We start from the raw sequence: 18,392 nt of genomic DNA, 5'->3' as shown, positions 1-18,392 counted from the left end.
CGTCAACAAAAAGAAATGAAGTTTTCATCCGTGTGGCAACACATATGGACCTCATTATTATTATGATGAGAAAAAGCCAGACAAAAAGAGCACATATTATCTGTTTCCATTTCTAGAAAATACTGGAAAATGCAAACGAATCTGGAGTGACAGGAAGCAGATCAGTGTGGGGGAGGAGGGAGGAGTGCCCAGGAGGGAGGGACGGCAATGGTTACAAAGCTGTACCAGGGAACTTTCAAGGGTGATGGACTGTTTCATTGTCTCCCCCGTGGTGACGGTTTCACAGGAGCACCCATAAGTCAGGACTCATCTAATTGTCCACTTTAAATATGCATAGCTTATTATGTGTCAAGTATATTTCAGCAACATTTAAAAAATATACAAATGAGCTGACCTGAGGGCACATGGCCCGTATTCTTGTGGCTTTGGGGTCAGACAGGTGCCCGTATCCCCGTTCCCACGGGAACTGTGAGTCAGGGTTAACCACGAGGGTTTTCTGATCACGTTCAGTGGGCCGGGTCCCGCGGCTACAGTGTTTTGATCACTGTCAGTTACTACCGAAAAGAATAAAAATCAGGGAGATTAAAATCGAGGATTATGTTAATGTATCCATTTACTCATTTTCAGGTGATTCTGCTCACGCCCAGTATCTTGTTTTTCCTTCAGGGACGGAGCATTTTCTGTCAGTTCAGTCTGGCCCTCAGATTTTATTCCCGTAAAGAGAAGGGAAATGCCTCGTATGTTTAAAGTAAGCCTGCATGCTTCTGTTGGCCTCCTTATAATGTTTTGTTTCACCCCTTCCTTGCCTGTCCACAGGGGTCAAGGCTCCTTGGGCTGCTGAAGGTCACTGGAGGCTGAGGTTTTAAAAGAGCCGTGGGATCATTTCCACCTCCCTCCCACTTGCCACAAGAACTCTATCCGCTTATTCAAAAATACTATAAATAATAGCTTTTTGCATGTGTTACTGGTCTTTTCATCCTACAGTTAAATTGAAGACTTAAAATGCAAATGTTCCTGAGGGTGTCCATTCATTCTACACTGAGGTAGCAGGACAGAGCTCAGATTCAGAGCTGAAAACACTAGAAGCTTACAAAGCGGGATGGGTGGTGAAAAAAGAGGAGGAAAAAACAGTAACAGGGAAAGAGAGATGACATACGTCCCAGGCAGATCGGACACAGCTGACCATTCATGGACCCGCAGTGGCATGAATGTGCCGTTTCTAAAACTAGAGGCATTTGTAAAATAAGTTCCCTCTGAGGCAACATTTTGAAGTCATATTTCCGATTCAAACCAAGAACAAAGTGGAAAAGTCTGGGAGGGATATAGTTTTGCAATCTCTTAAAAAAAATGGGCTAAAGTGAAAATTAAAGCAACTCTGGAATGTCACTTAAAGAAAGAGACAGAGAAAGCGAAAGACTACTGTCCTCTTGTGAACCCACGTGGTTACAGTCAGCCTGTGAGTCTTGTGTGTTGACAAAGGCCAGAAAGGAGGATACTCAGTTCCTTAGTCATGGATGTACGTCTATTTAGACCCCACCCAACCGCCAAGAGAGCTTACAAAGACCTGGCCGTTAGAACTGCGAACTTACAGAGTGGGAATTCATTATGTCACTGCTCCTCACTGGGTATTCCCCCCAAAGACAGTTTTCTCTATCAATTTAGAGTTCTCCTAGCCTGATGATATAGTTTTAAATTGAAATTTGATTTGCCATTTACTAGTAGTGATGTAGGTTACAAGCATGCAGCAGACAGGAAATCATAGGTATTTCTGAATATTTCTAACTTAAAAACAAAAAACTCCTGAGCGTTTTCATCATATCACAATTGATTATGATGATTGCAACGGCAAAACACGTTGCCGATTCAGACATGTCTGTAGGTGCAAAGCTGTGTGTTAGAGCTGAGCTGAGCGGCTCAGAGTGGAGGCTGTGGTATCAGATCGCCTGCACTCTACCCCCCTGTGCCCCCGTCTTCTCACTGATAAAATGAAGGGAATGAATGATATCTACCTACCCACTGGGGTTTCTGTGAGGACTCAATCCATTAACACACATGTAAATTTCTTAGAGCCGTTCCCAGTACAGCGTCAGCTCTCAGGATACAGTCCATACAGAGTAAGCATTCGACAAATGGTAACTGTTTTCATTTGATGAAGTCTAAGATTTTAGGTTGTCGGGGAACACTGGTATTTTTATGAGGCTCAAAGTGGAGGTGATTCTGACATTTTGCTTTTGGGTTCCACGTTCCTCCCATCACTTATGCTAGGAACCAGGAAGAGGGTGATATTCTTGGAAGTGTCATTTACTAGTGGTAAGTTTCATGAGAACTGCTAAACAGGCTGGCATAAAGCGTGTTTGCTTTCTTATAACCTAGCTCTTCCTTAAATGGTTCTAGGTCACAGCTTCCCAGCTCTCAGCGCCTAGTGACAGATATTCAGTCGCAATATTAGCAGACAGCGAGAATGAGAAGAGTGAGTGGGTGGGAGCGCTGAGTGAGCTGCACGAGGTGCTGAGGAAAAGCCATCCCCGAGACCGCTCAGTCTATGCTCTGAAAGAGGCTTGTGACCGCCGTCTGCCCCTGATCAAAACCACCCAGACAGCTGCAATCGTAGGTACGGATTTACAGCATTTATCCCGCTAGGTTTGCACCCCTCCCCACAGTCCCCACATCGGAATCTGAAACCCTTAACTTTATTCACAACCCACTTGTCAGCAAAACCTGATGGAATGAGGCCATCGGCGGTGGGGGTGGGGGGTGGGTGGGGGTGTGGTCCTTCCCCCTCCATCCCATGGCTACTTGTAGGATTCTCTGCAAAAGCGCATTTGATTATATGATGGTTCCCAGGCCCTGCCTAAAAGGGTGTTTCTTTCATCTACAGTCGTATCTTTCTTGTCTGAAAAATTCTGAGCTCCCAAACACATCTGGCCCCAAACATAAAGATCATGGCCATGAATGTGACTATGAACCGTCTACCCGGGGGGCAGAGACTTGCATATGCCCCCGCCCAGTACTCAGTAAATAAGCAAAAAAAAAAAAACAAGTGAATCAGTGAATGAATTGCTAAGGTCAATGTTGAACTTTGTAGCAATAAACAAGAGCAGTTGGATTTCTCAAGCAGCATTTCTTTTGCATCAGATAATGGTGACAGTGACGGCCACTTAGCTATTTCCTCCTGGGTGACATGGAGCTGGTTACTAAACTTCATGTATTAAATGCAGATAATCCCAGTTTTTCAGTCGTGGCGATGATTTGAGCTAATATACGTAGTTCTGTGCTTCGGACTCAGAACCTTCCCTCGGTAAATGCTCCCTTGTGCCTTAAAGTTTTCGCTCTCCCTATGTTCTGACACCTCCCAACCCTGTGCTGTGACGGCTCAGGCCAAGGTCACCTGACAAATTCATTTAGGAACGTTTTTCATTCATGAAACATCACTTATTAATAGCAAATTTGAAAGTATATCGTTACTTGAATATTATACTTTTTTTGAGTGTCCATAAAGATTACTTTATCATGATCTTTCTAATTGAGAGAAATATGTTTTGTTACGCTTACTTCTGTAATCTGAAAGAAAAATCGTAGCGCAAGTTAATTATTCTTATTATGTTTCTTTTCACTGTAATATTGCTATGTACGTATTCAGTTTGTCTTCTAAAGTTTTTTAACATCGATACATTTGTCCAGTGTATCCTATTAACTTCACTTAATGCTTGCCCCCCAAAATCCTTGACATTTTTATCTATGTGTCAAATACAGATCGCAAAAGAATCGCTCTGGGAAATGAAGAAGGGCTGTTTGTTGTCCACGTTACCATAGACGGTAAGGAGAGTCTTTACTGACCTGGAATAACTTGAAACTCTAATAATAATAATAATAATAATAATAATAATAATAATAATAATAATAATAATAATAATAATATCAGATTTTTTTCTTTTTTCCTGTAAAAGAAATTTTCCACGTCTGGTTTGATGTGCATTCGAGTCAAATGATGACTTCCGTGCTTTCAGAGATCTATAGCCCGCCCAGAGCCTGCATTAGCTTCACAAGCGATTTCCTATAACACGTGCACTGTGAGGTCTTAGTTTATGGTCTTCACGTTGGTGCATGAAAGATAACACATTTCTGCTTGATTCCCCTTCTCGCCGTTAGTAAGCTGACACCACAAATAGGGACGCCAGAAATTGGCTATTTCTGAGAGAAGACAGCAGAGTTCTTGGTTTGTGTTTTGTTTATTTTTGTTAGGATCTCATGGTTGTTGGAGGGAGAAATGGGGGTGTAGATGAAATGAAGAGGAGGCATACTAATATAGCTGTTTTTCTCTTGGATGTCCGGCATTCTGATGTAGGTGAGATAAAAAAGAATGCTCATTTGAAGGACATTAGCTGTGGTCCCCATTGAAGGCCTCCCATGCTGTGTGGGTGACCCAGTCCTGGTGAGGAGGCCCGTGGAAGGTCCACTAGGGGCCAGCATGAAAGCAGGGACTTGTCTATTTTGTTCAGCAATGATTCCCATGCACTTAACCAGTGCCTGGCACATAGCAGTCACTCAACAAACATTTGTGTAAATAAGGATCATTTTAGTGCCAGAAAAAAATAAGACTTTTTTCCTCAAAGAAGTAATATGTTTCCATTTGTCAGACATTGAGAGATCTGGAATCTTGCTCTCTGGAATCTTAGGACTAAGTTTAGTGCTTTATTATTAAGGTAATCATATTATCTCTGGAATAATTACCTGTTTTAAAATCCATGTGATTTTTGATCTCTTATCCTTCTCTTTGTATCTTTTTTTATCCTTCTCAGACCTACCCTTTGAGTTTATGTCTGTGATTTTATTAGAACCGGACTTAAATCTATTGGAGTAATAATTGGAAAGAATTTAAAAATAGGAAAACATTTTTCCGTACAGCAAAGGAAACCATCAATGAAATGAAATGCTAGTCTACTGAATGGGAGAAAATGTGTGCAACTCATATATCTGATAAGGGGTTAATTTCCAAAATATATAAAGAACTCGTACAACTCAGTAGCAGAAAAACTAAGCAATCTGATTAAAAAGTGGGCAGAGGATCTGAATAGACATTTTGCCAGAGAAGACGTACAGGTGGCCAATGGGTACAGGAAAAAGTGCGCAGCATCGCCAGGGAATGCAAATCCAAACCATGATAAGATGTCACCTTACACCTGTTAGAATGACTGTTATCCAAAAGCCAAGAAACAACAAATGTTGGTGAGGGCGTGGAGAAGGGCGAACCCTCGTGCACTGTTGGTGGGAATCTATATTGGAGCAGCCAGGTGGAAAACAGTATGGAAGTTCCTCAAAAAGTTAAAAATAGGAACTACCATATGATCCAGCAAGTCCACTTCTGGATTTTTATTCTGAAAAAACACTAGCTGGGAAAGATATCTGCACCCCCATGTTCATTGCAGTATTATTTGTAACAGTAAAGGTATGGAAAGAACCTTTGTGTCTACTGATGGATGAATAGATAAAGGGGTGTGTGTGTGCGTGTGTGTGTGTATGGAATATTAGTCAGTCATGAAAAGAATGAAATCTTTCCACTTGGGACAAAACAGTTGGATCTCGAGGGTGTTAAACTAAGTGAAATAAATCAGACAGAGAAAGACAAATGCCAGATGATCTCACTAATATGTGGAATCTAAACAAACAGGTTCATGGATCCAGAGAACAGATTGGTGGTTGTCAGAGGTGGGGGTAGTGGGCAAAATGGGTGAAGGGGTTTAAAAGGTACAAACTTCCAGTTAAAAGAATAAATGAATCCTAGGTATGTAACCTACAGCAAGGTGACTATAGTTAATAATACTTTATCTCATATTTGAAATTTGCCAAGAGAGTAGATATTAAAATTTTTTATTACCAGAAAAAAAATTGTAGTTATGTCTGGTGTTGGATGTTAACTAGATTTATTGTGGTGACCATCTGGCAATATATACAAATATTGGATCATTATGTTGTACATCTGAAACTAGTATAATTTTATATGTCAATTATACCTCAATAAGGAAATTTTAAAAAGTAAGGAAACATTGCTAATTTGAAGTTGACTTGTCATCTTATTTGTAGAGAAATTACTCAAGTTAATGACATTAAAATTTATCAGATCATTTTTATTGGGACCTTTTTTTTAAACTTTTTTATTGAGATATAGTCATTTTACAATGTTGTGTCAAATTCCAGTGTAGAGCACAATTTTTCAGTTATACATGAACATACATACATTGTCACATTTTTTTTCTCTGTGAGCTACCAGAAGATCTTGTATACATTTCCCTGTGCTACACAGTATAATCCTATTTATCTGTTCTACATTTTGAAATCCCAGTCTATATTGGGATCTTTCTTAATTGCTTTTGGGTAAAACTTGGAGAACAGCTGAATTAAATAAATAGAAATTATTTCGGATTTGACCGCTACTTACAAATCTGTTCATTTGTGTAGAAATTGTTCGAGTGGGTGACATGAAGAAGATTCATCAGATTGAGCTCATCCCCCATGGCCAGATGGTTGCAGTGATCTCGGGGCGAAGTCGCCACGTGCACCTGTTTCCCATGTCAGCTCTGGATGGACAAAAGGCTGATGTTCACAAACTGGCAGAAACCAGAGGGTGCCAGACCATGACTTCCGGAACAGTGTGCCAGGGGGCTCATACATGCCTCTGCGTAGCTAGGAAAAGCCAAGTCTTCTGTTATGAACTGTTTCAGAGCCAGAAAATGTCTCACAGGAAATTCAGAGAGCTCCAGACCCCAACCAACGTCCAATGGATGGCCGTCTGCAGCGAGCAGCTGTGTGTGGGATTCCAGTCGGGGTTCCTGAGATACCCCTTGAGGAGAGAAGGAGCTCCGTACAGGATGCTGCATGCGCATGACCCGACACTGTCGTTTATTGCGCATCAGCCGGTGGATGCTCTCTGTGCCGTTGAGGTCTCTAGTATTGAGTATCTGTTATGTTTTAAGAGCATTGGAATTTACACGGACAGCAGGGGCCTCAGGTCTAGGCCAACTGAGCTGATGTGGCCAGCAGCTCCAACCTACTGCCGTAAGGCCACCTTGCAATTTCTTTCCTTGTCTCTCTGTATCTTTCCAGCCTTGTTATTGCAGTTCTATACCCTATGGCCAAATATTGTTAATGATAGGTTTTTTAAAAGTCTTCAATTTATTTATTATTGTATTATTTGTTTTATTTTGGCAGAGGTGGGGAGGTAATTAGGTGTGTTTAATTTTTGGAGAATTGAACCCAGGACCTTGTGCATGACAAGCATGTGCTCTTCCATTTGAGCTATACCCTCCCCCTCTAATGATAGGTTTTATGTACTTAATTCTTTCTTTCTTTCTTTTTTTTTTTTTTTGTGGGAGGAGGTGATTAGGTTTACTTATCTATTTAAATTTTTTTTAATGGAGGTACTGGGGATTGAACCCAGGACCTCGTGCATGCTAGGCATGCACTCTGCCAGTGAGCTGTACCCTCCCCCATGATGGGTTTTAGTTTTTAAAACAGCATTGCTAAAAATGTTTCCTAAGTTGTCTCTGCCTTTTAAGGCAAATAGCTCTAAAGAAGTTATATCTAAGTCTATGTGAAATACCTTAGCCTTTAATGTTTTACTATATCCATAGGATAGTTTACCTTGACTGTATTCTCAAAGTTGTTATCTTTTGTAAGCTCCTAAAAAGGTGTCTTCATGATCAATGAAAATCACAGAGGCATTCATTAACCATAAGGAACAGCTACTAAGTAAATTACTTTATACCTTATACATTTAATGCTCCTAGATCACTTGAACCCATTTGATATTTTATTGGTACAGGCCATCATTTTATAAGTTAAATATAGCCTTTTAAAAATTCAATTAAAGAATAGTCATTGAGCACTTAATGTGAGGAGTTTACCATGATAAAGGATAAGGGCGCAATATTAAACACGGTAAAGTAGACAAGGTCTGTGTCCTCATGGAGATCACAATCGTGATATGAGAGCAGTAATTAAGCAAGCGTTGTGACCCAGGAATCCAGCATTGTGCAGAAGCACAGAAGAGGGGCGCTTGGTCTAAACTGGGGGTGTCAGGGAAGGCTGGCTTAAAAAAGAGGAGAGGAGTTTTTTTTTCTTTTGACACTTTAAATACGTCATTCTGTGGTCTTCTGACTCCCGTTGCTTCTGATGAGAAATCAACCGTTTTCACTGTCCTTTATGTCTCTTCTGTTTGGCAGCCTTCAAGATCTTCTCATTGTCTTTGGTTTTCAGCAATTTGACAATTATGTGTTCACTTTGTATATATTCTGCTAGGGGTTTTCAAAACTTTTTGGATTTGAAGATTGATACCTCATTCATTTTGGAAACACTTTTGCATTCTCTTTTCTTAAAAAAAAACTTATTTTCTCTTTTCTGGAGATCCAATTACATGTATGTTAGGCCTCTTGAGTTTCTTCCACAAATTGTTGAGGCTCTGATTTTTAAAAATCCTTTCTTCCTTCTCTGTTTCAGTTTGGGTAATTGATATTGACTCTGTCTTCAGTTCTGCAGACCTTTTCCCCCTGTTTTTTTTCAGGAATTGATCAGCATTTCAGGTATTATATTCTTCTGCTCTACAATTTTAAGTGCTTAAAAAAAATTCCACTTTTTTGCTGAACTTCTCCTCTTTGCTAATTTGTTTATATTTTTCACAAAGTCCTGAACTGTTTCTAAATTTACTTGTAATGATTCCAACATATGGCATCTGTGGGTCTGCTTCTATTAAACTTTTTTTTTTTTTTTGGATTAAGGATGCTATTCTCCTGCTTTTTCACATGTCTTTTTATTTTTTTATCCATTGCTGGAGGTTATGAATGCTATGATATAGGGACTCTGGATTGTGTTATATATTCTTCTAGAGAGTGTTCTGTGTTTTGTTCTGATAGGCAGTTGATCGGCTGATGGATTATCTTAGATTGGCTGAGACTTGGGTTTTGACATTGTTGGGGTGGCTTTTCATTCAGTCATTACACCTAAAGAATGGCCTTTCTGGGTCTCAGCAGAATGCCCAGGGTTTTTACCCATGTCTCTCCATTCTGCCTGGGTCAGAAATCTAAAGCCTTTCCAGCACTGCACTGCCTGTGAAATTTCTGTTCATCTCTCAGTGCTCCTAGCAGGTGTCGTGGAGTCTTGCTCTGTCCACGTGGAGCTTTGAACTTGGCCTGGAACTTCGAGGGCAGCGCTGCATGGATTTCTGGGATGTTTTCTGCGTGTGGATGTCTCTTCCCTCTGTGTGCTCCGCCTTGCAAATTTCAGGCCTGTTAGAATTTTTTTTTTCCTCTGTCTGGCAAACGTCAACTCTCTTCTTAGGCTCCGTTTTCCTACACAGCTGTTTTGGAGATTTTCCCTTAGGCAGAAAAATAGGGGCATGTGGAACCCACTTCATGCATTTCTCTTTTAAGGATGGCAGCCCTGTGCTGTCTATGAATTAATGCTTAAAAACAGTTATTTCGTATGTTTTGTCTAGTTTTAGAATTATTGATGGTGGAAGGGTAAGTCCAATTGCAGATAACTCTGCCGTAACTGGAAGAGGCCAGCCACGCTGTGTTTTGTGAGGAACACTGAGTCTTTTAGGCGTGGGGTTCAAGTGGAAAGGTTCTTGTGAGCCAGGTCAGAGAAGCACTGACACAGATTTGCATTCAGAAAAATCCCTAGGCTCCAATGGTGAGATTAAAGATAATGCCAGGTGAGGCTGGAGCCCAAGGGACCAACTAGGAGGCAGGTCACTCTAGAAACTGTGGGTTAAAATTACGTGCGGTAGAGGCAGTTGGGATGGAAAGGAGAGAATCGGAGGGATGTGGAGGAGCTGTAATCGACAAAACTTCACACTTGATCAGAAGCGGAAGCTCAAGGATGAAAGAATCAGGAGTGATTCTCAGCTTTCCTTCTTGAGCAAATGAGTGGATGCCACTGATATTTACCGAGCTAATAAAACACGAGGTGGAAAGGATTCAGATGGGCAGGAGGGGAACGGATTTGATCATTTAACTTTTTCCCCTTTTGTTGTGTTGTTGAAGTACTGGGAAACAAATCCCAGACATTCTTTTCTATAATGTCTATACACTTGAGCTCTATACTCTTGAGCATTCGTCTCTGAAAATGCAGACGGAATTTTTCCCACAAAACCACATTGCTGTTATCACCCCTGAAGAAATTACCAGTGAGTCTTGCTTACCACCTAACAGTCCATATTCACGTATCCCTGGTTATCGCAAAGACATCTCTTTTGACAGTGCATTTCTTGGAATCGGAATCCAAAAATGGTGCATATGGTGCATGTTGTAGTTCCCTCTTAAGTATCGCATAATCTTGGGCGGTGGTCTGCGCCGCTGATCTGTGGTTCCGTGGGGCTTTCTACAATCTGGATCTGTCTGTTTCCTCGTGGTGCTTTCTAACTTCTCCCTCGACATCCTGAGTTTCCTACAACTGACAATGAGCTTTGAAGGCTCTGGTAAGAATACTCTAGGAATAGTTTTGTGTACGACACACGGAAGCATTTCAGGGCACACGATGTCTGGTCATCTCACTCCTGGTCATGAAATCAGTGACTGGTTTCTGGCATCGTCAGCATGATTCCTTGGACATGCTGTTTGTCCTGCCGGTGCGAGAGTTAAGACAGAGTGAGAAGAGAAAAGGGCGAAGGTCAGAGGACCAAGAAACGCAAATATTAGGAGGATGGTCAGAGAGCGAGAGGCCCATAAAGGAAACTGAGAAGGAGAATTCTGGGAGGCAAGGATCGCTGAGCTGTCAAGTAGACAAAGACTGAAATGTGTCCATTGATGGTTGATGGTTTGCAGTGAGAGCCATTTTAATGGAGACGTTAAGGCACAGGTCAGATTGCCATGGACGGAGGTGTCGGTAGGGCTGAGCAGTGGAGGACAGGAAAGGTGAATGACACTTTCAAGAACTGGCTGCAGGAAAAAGGAGAGAGATGGCGTCATGTGAGCGTAGGAAGGTTTGTTGGTTATACTGCTGTTATTTTAATGGGGAGACATATTCATGGTGAGGTGTGTGTTTAGGACTCATAAAGAGTTGTTATGAATAAAATAGAAAGGTCCAAAAAATGTCACTGGCTGGAAGTTTTCACTGTTTTGTTCATTAATTTCACTCTCCACACATACTTTTTAAAAATTAAAAAAAATTTTTTAGAATGTTTTAATTTTATAATATACATAATATAATTTTAGAAGAGCCATCAGCAACAGCAGAAATTTCCCAGTTGTGTTTTATAATTTCATGTCCACATTTTCATCCTTCTTTATTCTTTCTTTCTTTTTTTTTTTTTTTGACACATACTTTTTAAATCTCATACCGTACTCTTCTTGTGAGCTGACCTGGTTTAGCTGCTACAGATTTTGAAATGCTATGAAATGACTTAAAGCTGCTGTTAGATGAAGATGTTAGGGAGATTTTTGTAATTTGACCCATGTGCATCATTTATTTGCTGTTTTTATTAATGTCAGCCTTGTCTATTAAAAAAAAAGATTTTGAGGCAGCTACTCTATGATAATTAGAATATTATAATGAGAGTCTCTTCAATTTCCAACCTGATGGCTTTTTTTTTTTTCAATGTATTTGGGCTTAGCAGATATAATTAATCACAAATACTGTATGATTTGATTTATAGAACATTTTTGAAATGACAACATTTTAGAAATGAGTACAAGTTATACTGATTCCCAGGGATTAAGGAGGGAGGGGGAGATAGAAAGGAGATAGATGGGATTATCAAAGGGCACCATTAGGAATCCTTGAAACTATTCTGTATCTTGACTGTGGTGCTGGGTATAGGAACTTACACAGGTGATAACATCGCATAGACCTTCACACACACATACACTCACACACACACACGTGCTAGTAAAACTGGGAAAATCTGCCTGAAGGTGAATAGATTAGCTCTGTCAATGTCAGCATGCTCGTTTTGCAAAACGTTACATTGGGGAAAACCAGGCAGAGTGAGCAAGAGATCCTTCTGTATTATTTCTTACAACTGCGTGCGAATCTATAATTATGCTAATAAAAATTCCAATTAGAAAATGAATCATGGAGCCCACGCTTGCTGTCGCTTCCTCCCCTTCTCCCAGGTTACAAGGCCCCGTATCTCTCAGTGTACAGTGAAAATGCGGTGGACGTCTTTGATGTGAACTCCACGGAGTGGATCCAGACCATCCCCCTCAAGAAGGTGATTTGACCTTGAGACCATGTGACTGATGAATTACAGACGGAAAACGGAGGCAGGACTTCTCAATTGTGCATTTGCTGGGCTTGCTAATGTGTCCTTGGTCATTTGGAGGCTTAACTAAAAGTAAAACTAGCCAACCGAAATCAAATTGGTTAATTTTATTACTAGTACAAGAGCTATTTTGCAATATTTAGTTGCATTATTTAAAGTAGGATTGTCATGATATAAATAAATGTACTGTTTATACAGATAATATAAGGTGAATATTTACATCATACAATGTGGTTGTTACCTCCCACATTCAGTTTAGTTGCTTGTATGTATCACTAACTTTCACTTGGAATAACCTTGCATCCTGAGAAGGTAAATTTTACTGGCAAAAAAACCAGGAAAAGTATATTACACAAAGCTGTGTTTTAGGATCATCAGTCAGGATTTCACAGATTCACAATAAAATAAAAAACATTTCTATCTCTACCACAAATAATTTAAAATATAGATAAAAAATTAAAAGTAAAAAAACCCTGCTATTTTGTTAAGAGCGAACTGAAGTGGTTTAATGGAATTCATCAAACCACTGAAGATCTAAGAATAATTAAATTCTGGAACATGTGGCCTGTACACAGCATGACTCATCCAGAAGGAGCTGATGCAGGAGTAGGATGGACGAAATAGTCAAGTTATGTGTGAGATTTTGCTCCACTTTATTTTTTTTTCCCCAGGGAGATACACACAAAGTTGACAGCGTTTTTATTTATTAATACTTGAGAGTCCACAGTGACTCAGGGGAGGAGAAATCGTACAGAGGGCCCACATGGAGTTTGTCTTCTGACGTTTGATGGAAGAGTTTTATTTGCATCAATATCTAGAAATGAGATCGGAACGTATTTCCTTTTCGTCGTATGTTACCTTGGTCAGGTTGGAGTGTCAGTATTATGCCGAGTTCACCATAAAAGGTTGGAGCCCCTCCTTTTAGGTGCCCTGGAAGATTCCGCTCCACTTTGAACCACACCAGCAGTGGGAAAAGATTTTGTAAGGACTGTCCCACTGTATACACCATTAAAATACACATTTCCAGCATTCTGAATACGAATCAGTCACATTTGCTGTTTGATACAATGAATTCACAAGGCAGATGCATCTCAGGATAAACTTTTAGTTACTAATAACTTTTAAAAAGTCATTTTGGAAATTAAATGTATTTCTATTCAAGTCAGTAATGTTCTAATTTCTTTAACCTAGGGTATTCAAATTTCTGAAACTTTATCAATGTGAGTTTTTAACACCATTTATTCCCTTTAAGTGATATTTTTCTGTGTTTCTTTTGAGACACCGTTATTTTGAGGGGGGCAGTTTAAATAGACTATCCTTCTACTTAATTTTTTATACATAAGCAAATAGTCTCACAGCTTAATTTTTCACAAGTTTGTGTTAAGATGGTAACCGTGTCTTTTGTTATTTTAGGTTCGACCCTTGAATAGTGAAGGATCCCTAAATATTTTACTTTTGGAGACAGTTAGATTAATATATTTCAGAAATAAGAAGACAGGTAAGAAACAATTTCTTTTTAGTAGACCTGTTGCTAAGAACCCACGCCTCTAGCTGACGGCCCCGGGCTGCAGAGCCAGCGAGGGGAGAGGGCCTGTCAGGGGCACCTGTGCCCTTCACCCCCAGACCCGGGATGTGCTCGTGACGATGGGTGGCTCTCTTTCACCCCCGGATAACTTTGTAGATAAAAGCACTGACTTGTGGCACACTCCAGTTACTTTTTTTTTTTTTTAATTTGAGGTATAATCAGTTTATAATATTGTGTTACTTTCTGGTGTACAGCACAGTGATTCAGTTACACACATGTATGTTCCTTTTTATATTCTTTTTCATTATAGGTTATGACAAGGTATTGAATATAGTTCCCTGTGCTGTGCAGTAGGACCTTGCTGTTTATTCATTTCGTATATGGTAGTTAGTATCTGCAGATCTCAAACTCCCAATTTATCCCTCCATCCTCCCCTTTCCCCGCTAGTAACCAGAAGTGTGTTTTCTATGTCTGTGAGTCTGTTTCTGTTTTGTAAATAAGTTCATGTGTGTCCTGTGTCTAAATGTCCTCTTTTTATAAGGGCACAATCATATTAGCTTAGGGCCCATCCCATGACCTCGTCTTAACTTGACCATCAGCAAAGGTCCTAATTCCAAACAAATTCACATTCACTTGCATGAGGGGAGGGGTTAGGACTTCAGAATCTTTGGGGAGGACACCATTTAACCCACCACAAGCTGTTTTATTTTCTTTCTGGAGTGTAAGACAGTTTTGCGGGTTTCTGAGTGGCAAGTCTGTTGGTTTCTAGACGTAAAGACCTAAAGCAGAGCTGGTCGTGGGCTTGTGGGTTCTAAAGACGATGGAAGGAGGCAGTGAGCAGAGTCTCTCACCTCCAGGAGAAATGCGTTGCTTGGTTACAATAATTGCAAAAAGTTTCATCTACACAATGATCGCCCTCTACACTTTACCCTGCCACGTAACAGACTATTTTGATATCCTTTAGTGACAAAAACCAGTAGGAGAAAAACGCAGCATAGAAATAAGAGGGCAAGTCAAAGTGGAAAGAGACCAAGACGACTGTTCTCTCCTTCCAGTGACATGATGTCGTCTTAGAGATAAATGTCACACTAGATTTGTTTTTAAGGATGGCTTAAAATGAACGTGAAATTCTGTTCATGGACGCTCTGTTTATACTTCTGATACATTCGCCACAGTCATCCATCTCTAACTTCAAAAAACCAGAGTGGTGTGACATTTGTGCATTTGTGGGATTCATGTGAGAAAATGTGAGGTTAAGGGATGGGAGGCATCTTAACAGTTTAAAGGAGGCCGTTGTTTTGTCTGTTTTAAAATACATGTAGATGGAGATGAGCTGGTGTTCCCCGGACCATCAGAGAATCCTCAGGAGCAGATGACCCGACACGTCAGCGGCAAGCGGCTTTCCTCCTCTAGGGTCCCCAGAGGGAAAGCGAAGATGTCCTCGGGGCTGTGACTTCACCCCCTCGTGTGTGGGCCGGGGGGACCACTTGATGGCCCCGTGGTATCTGCTGTAATTTGGAAGAAAAGGAAAGAAATAAACCTATGGAGCTCGGGCAGAGAGACATCTGTTCGCAGCAGCGCCGTGTTTATTTTTCGGTGCGACTTTAAAGAAAACCTTAATGAATGGAAGTGGCGTGCGTTTCTTTGTGAAGGTGGAATGATTGAAATTCGGCGTGTCAGCCGCCGCCTAATGCAAACAGAGCGTCCGTCCCTCAGTCACTTTGCAAAGGAACGAACGGTCTTGCGCTGCACGTGGATTGGTTGCTCTCTGACCCTGAACGTGCCTTCCTTTGACTTGAAGAGAACCTTTGTTAATGAGCCATCACTCAGTGGTAATTTCTATAACTGAATAGGTAGAAAAATATGCTGACCTTCTTTGGATTACAAATAAAAACATTTTCAGAGTAATGCTGGATCTTCTAAAAGTTACACAAAAATATATATAATAGGACGAAGCTTCTCTGATGTCTGTGGCGGTTAACGGCCATGTGATTTCAACCAAAAACTTCAAGATATGTAATTTAAAAAAGTATCTGGGGAGCGTAGAATAACTGAATCGTCTCTCCAGCCACCACATTTGTACTTGGCCAGACCTGTCAGCTGCCCTTGAAAAAGTCACCAGCACCATTTTGTCTTCGTCTTTTAAAGTTAATTGCAGGGGCAGGTTTGCTGATTAATACTTCAAGTAATAATTTTTAAGGAAGTAGTACTTTCCAAAGTGGAGCTGAGGGTTTTCTCGTCTCAAACACGAGGATTCATGAAGTCTTCATCTAAATGGGTGTCTTCCATCCTTTCCCTCTTCCGTCGTCAGAGGAGAGGCAGAGCTGGGGTCGGCTGCCCCACCCGACGCGGGCCTGTTCTCACGTCGAAGGATGCAAACATGAACTCGTTCCCAGGCACGTGTTTGATGTTGAGGTGTTTCTGTGTGTGCAGTAACTCAGTCTGGTCGCTTCGGGACTTTTTTCTATGAACGATGCCTGGGGCTCAGTGGGGAGCTGAGCATCCACTCCAGCTGGGTGCCCACAGGTGGGACAGGTGGTGGAAAGAGTGCCCCTCCTCCATCGGGAAGGTGTCAGTAGAGCCAGGAGGGAGCTGGACATCTTGCCCACCCTTCAGCAGCATGGCAATGGGAGTCACCGTGCCAATTTTGCCCGGGTGGTGCCAGCAAGTCCTTGTAGGATGCTGAACATACACACCTGCCTGGCTCTCATGCTGTTCCTCAGTGTAGGGCCTGTCTGCTAAAATAGGACATTGAATAACATCCAGGGTCTCTAACACAACACCCCAAATGTCCGAGCCACAATGGAAAGCCACTAGTCACGCTGAGAACCAGGAGAGCCACAACTTGAATGAAAGAAGTCCATCCATCACTATTCACCCCCGTGGCAAGGAATCAGATGTTGGAATTATCCGACCAAGATTTTAAAGCAGACATCATAAAAACACTTCAAGAAGCAATTATGGATTCTCTTGAAACACATTTAAAAAATAAAATATCAATTAAAAAAAAAAACACAAGTTGTAATAAAGACTCAAATGGAAATTGCAGAACATAAAAACGCAATAAAAACAAAGCAAACGCTCTCTGGATGGCCCCAGTAGTAGTGTGGAGGTGACAGAAGATGGAATTGGTTAATTTTAGGACAGAGTAACAGAATTTATCCAGTCTGAAAAACAGAGAGGAAACAGACCGGGGTAAGAAATGAAGAGACTCAGAGACCCACAGGGCTACCAAAAAAAGAACTAGCGTGCATATTATTGGAGTCTGAGAAGGGGAGGTGAGAGGATGAGAGAGACTAGAGGAGTATTTAAGGAACCAATGGCCACAAATGTCCCAAATTTCGCTAAAGACCCAAACCTATACTTTCAAAGGCAGAACAAAACCCAAATAGGTTGAGATGAATCAAGATGTGAGAGTAGGAAGACATGGGGTGATCTTTGCGGCTAAGCATGGCCTGACCCCCGCCGCCTCCCCGCCTCCCTGCCTCCCTGCCCTGCCTCTCTCCCTTCCCAGCCCTCAGCTGGGGGTGGGGTGAGGAGACGTAATTAGGTTTACTTTTATTTATAATTTATTAATTAATTAATTTACTTTTAATGGATGTACTGGGGATTTTTAAAAAGTTTTCTTTTATTGAGTTATAGTCAGTTTACAATGTTGTGTCAAATTCCAGTGTAGAGCACAATTTTTCAGTTATACATGAACATGCATACTATTCATTATTGCACATTCTTTTTCGCTGTGAGCTACCGCCAGATCTTGTATCTATTTCCCTGTGCTGTGCGGTGTAATCTTGTTTATCTATTCTGCATGTGCCTGTCAGGATCTACAAATTTCAAACTCCCAGTCTGTCCCTTCCCACCCCGCTCCACTCTGGCAACCACAAGTCTGTATTCTATGTCTATGAGTCTGCTTCTGTTTTGTATTTATGTTCATTTGTCTTTTTTTTTTTTTTTTTTTTGAGCCCAGGACCTCGTGCCTGCTCAGCACTCACTCACTCTACCACTGAGCTATACCCCCCAGCTCTCTTTTAATTTGGAAATGACAGTTACACCCCATGAATATGAAACAGTAAACCTGAGCAGGCAAAAATGAAACATTCATGTATTTCATCGTGCAGTGTTTTTTTTTTAGCAAAATGCACTTTGGAACGGGTAGAAGTGTAGGTGTGCGTCCTAACGGCTATGCTCCACGGCAGTTAGACACTCGGTGGTAAGGTCGCCGATCGCTGAGCAGTGTTGCTTCGCACACATCAGTCAGGAGTTTGTATCTCTTTCTCTTTCTGCTTTGTTGTCTGTTAGTGTTCACTTTATCTCTGATGGTTTGTGGTTGAGTGTCATTGAGCCGCCTCAGTGATTACAGCTCTAGACCTCCAGCCATCCCATCCATCTGTGTCCTAGACACGGTTTCTGGCATTGGATTGGAATTCAGCAAATATTTGTCGAGTGAGTGAATGAACCCCATTTCAGTTTCTCGCCAGCTCTGGTCCGGTGGTCTGTGGCTTTTCTCTCTGAGTATTGCACAGACTCAGGTGCCTCAAAGCTGGCCTCTGCACCCCAGAAAATGGATTAAGACTCAGAGGCAGAGTCTGGGGAGAATCCAAGAAGAGCAGC

The 18,392-nt window shown here is 41.2% G+C and overlaps 2 protein-coding genes across 2 annotated transcripts in view; both read left to right on the top strand.

The window, feature by feature from the left end:
- The window catches only part of LOC102521042 (serine/threonine-protein kinase MRCK alpha), a 40,727-nt gene extending 39,980 nt beyond the window's left edge, over positions 1-747 (top strand). Inside the window, 1 exon segment of the mRNA XM_032471097.1 lies at positions 648-747. Within this exon segment, the coding sequence (XP_032326988.1) occupies positions 648-747 (100 nt within the window).
- Positions 748-1,510: 763 nt separating this feature from the next.
- Positions 1,511-15,277, top strand: LOC116660735 (serine/threonine-protein kinase MRCK alpha-like). Its single transcript, XM_032470844.1, has 7 exons — positions 1,511-1,516; positions 2,395-2,611; positions 3,754-3,816; positions 6,457-7,053; positions 12,108-12,205; positions 13,670-13,754; positions 15,104-15,277. The coding sequence occupies exons 1-7, from the start codon at positions 1,511-1,513 to the stop codon at positions 15,232-15,234; spliced, it is 1,197 nt and encodes a 398-aa protein (XP_032326735.1). The 3' UTR covers positions 15,235-15,277.
- The last annotated feature ends 3,115 nt before the right edge of the window (positions 15,278-18,392 follow it).

Source organism: Camelus ferus, chromosome 31 (genome assembly GCF_009834535.1).
Source record: "Camelus ferus isolate YT-003-E chromosome 31, BCGSAC_Cfer_1.0, whole genome shotgun sequence".
NCBI classification, from domain to species: Eukaryota; Metazoa; Chordata; class Mammalia; order Artiodactyla; family Camelidae; genus Camelus; species Camelus ferus.
Note: the sequence above shows the minus strand (reverse complement) of the source record. Positions and strands in the feature narration are given on the sequence as shown.

Excerpts from the sequence above, each read along its gene's own strand:
- LOC116660735 (XM_032470844.1), top strand. Across the intron at positions 2,612-3,753 it reads CCAGACAGCTGCAATCGTAG|ATCGCAAAAGAATCGCTCTG; the intron begins GTACGGATTTAC and ends TGTCAAATACAG. Across the intron at positions 3,817-6,456 it reads TGTCCACGTTACCATAGACG|AAATTGTTCGAGTGGGTGAC; the intron begins GTAAGGAGAGTC and ends TCATTTGTGTAG.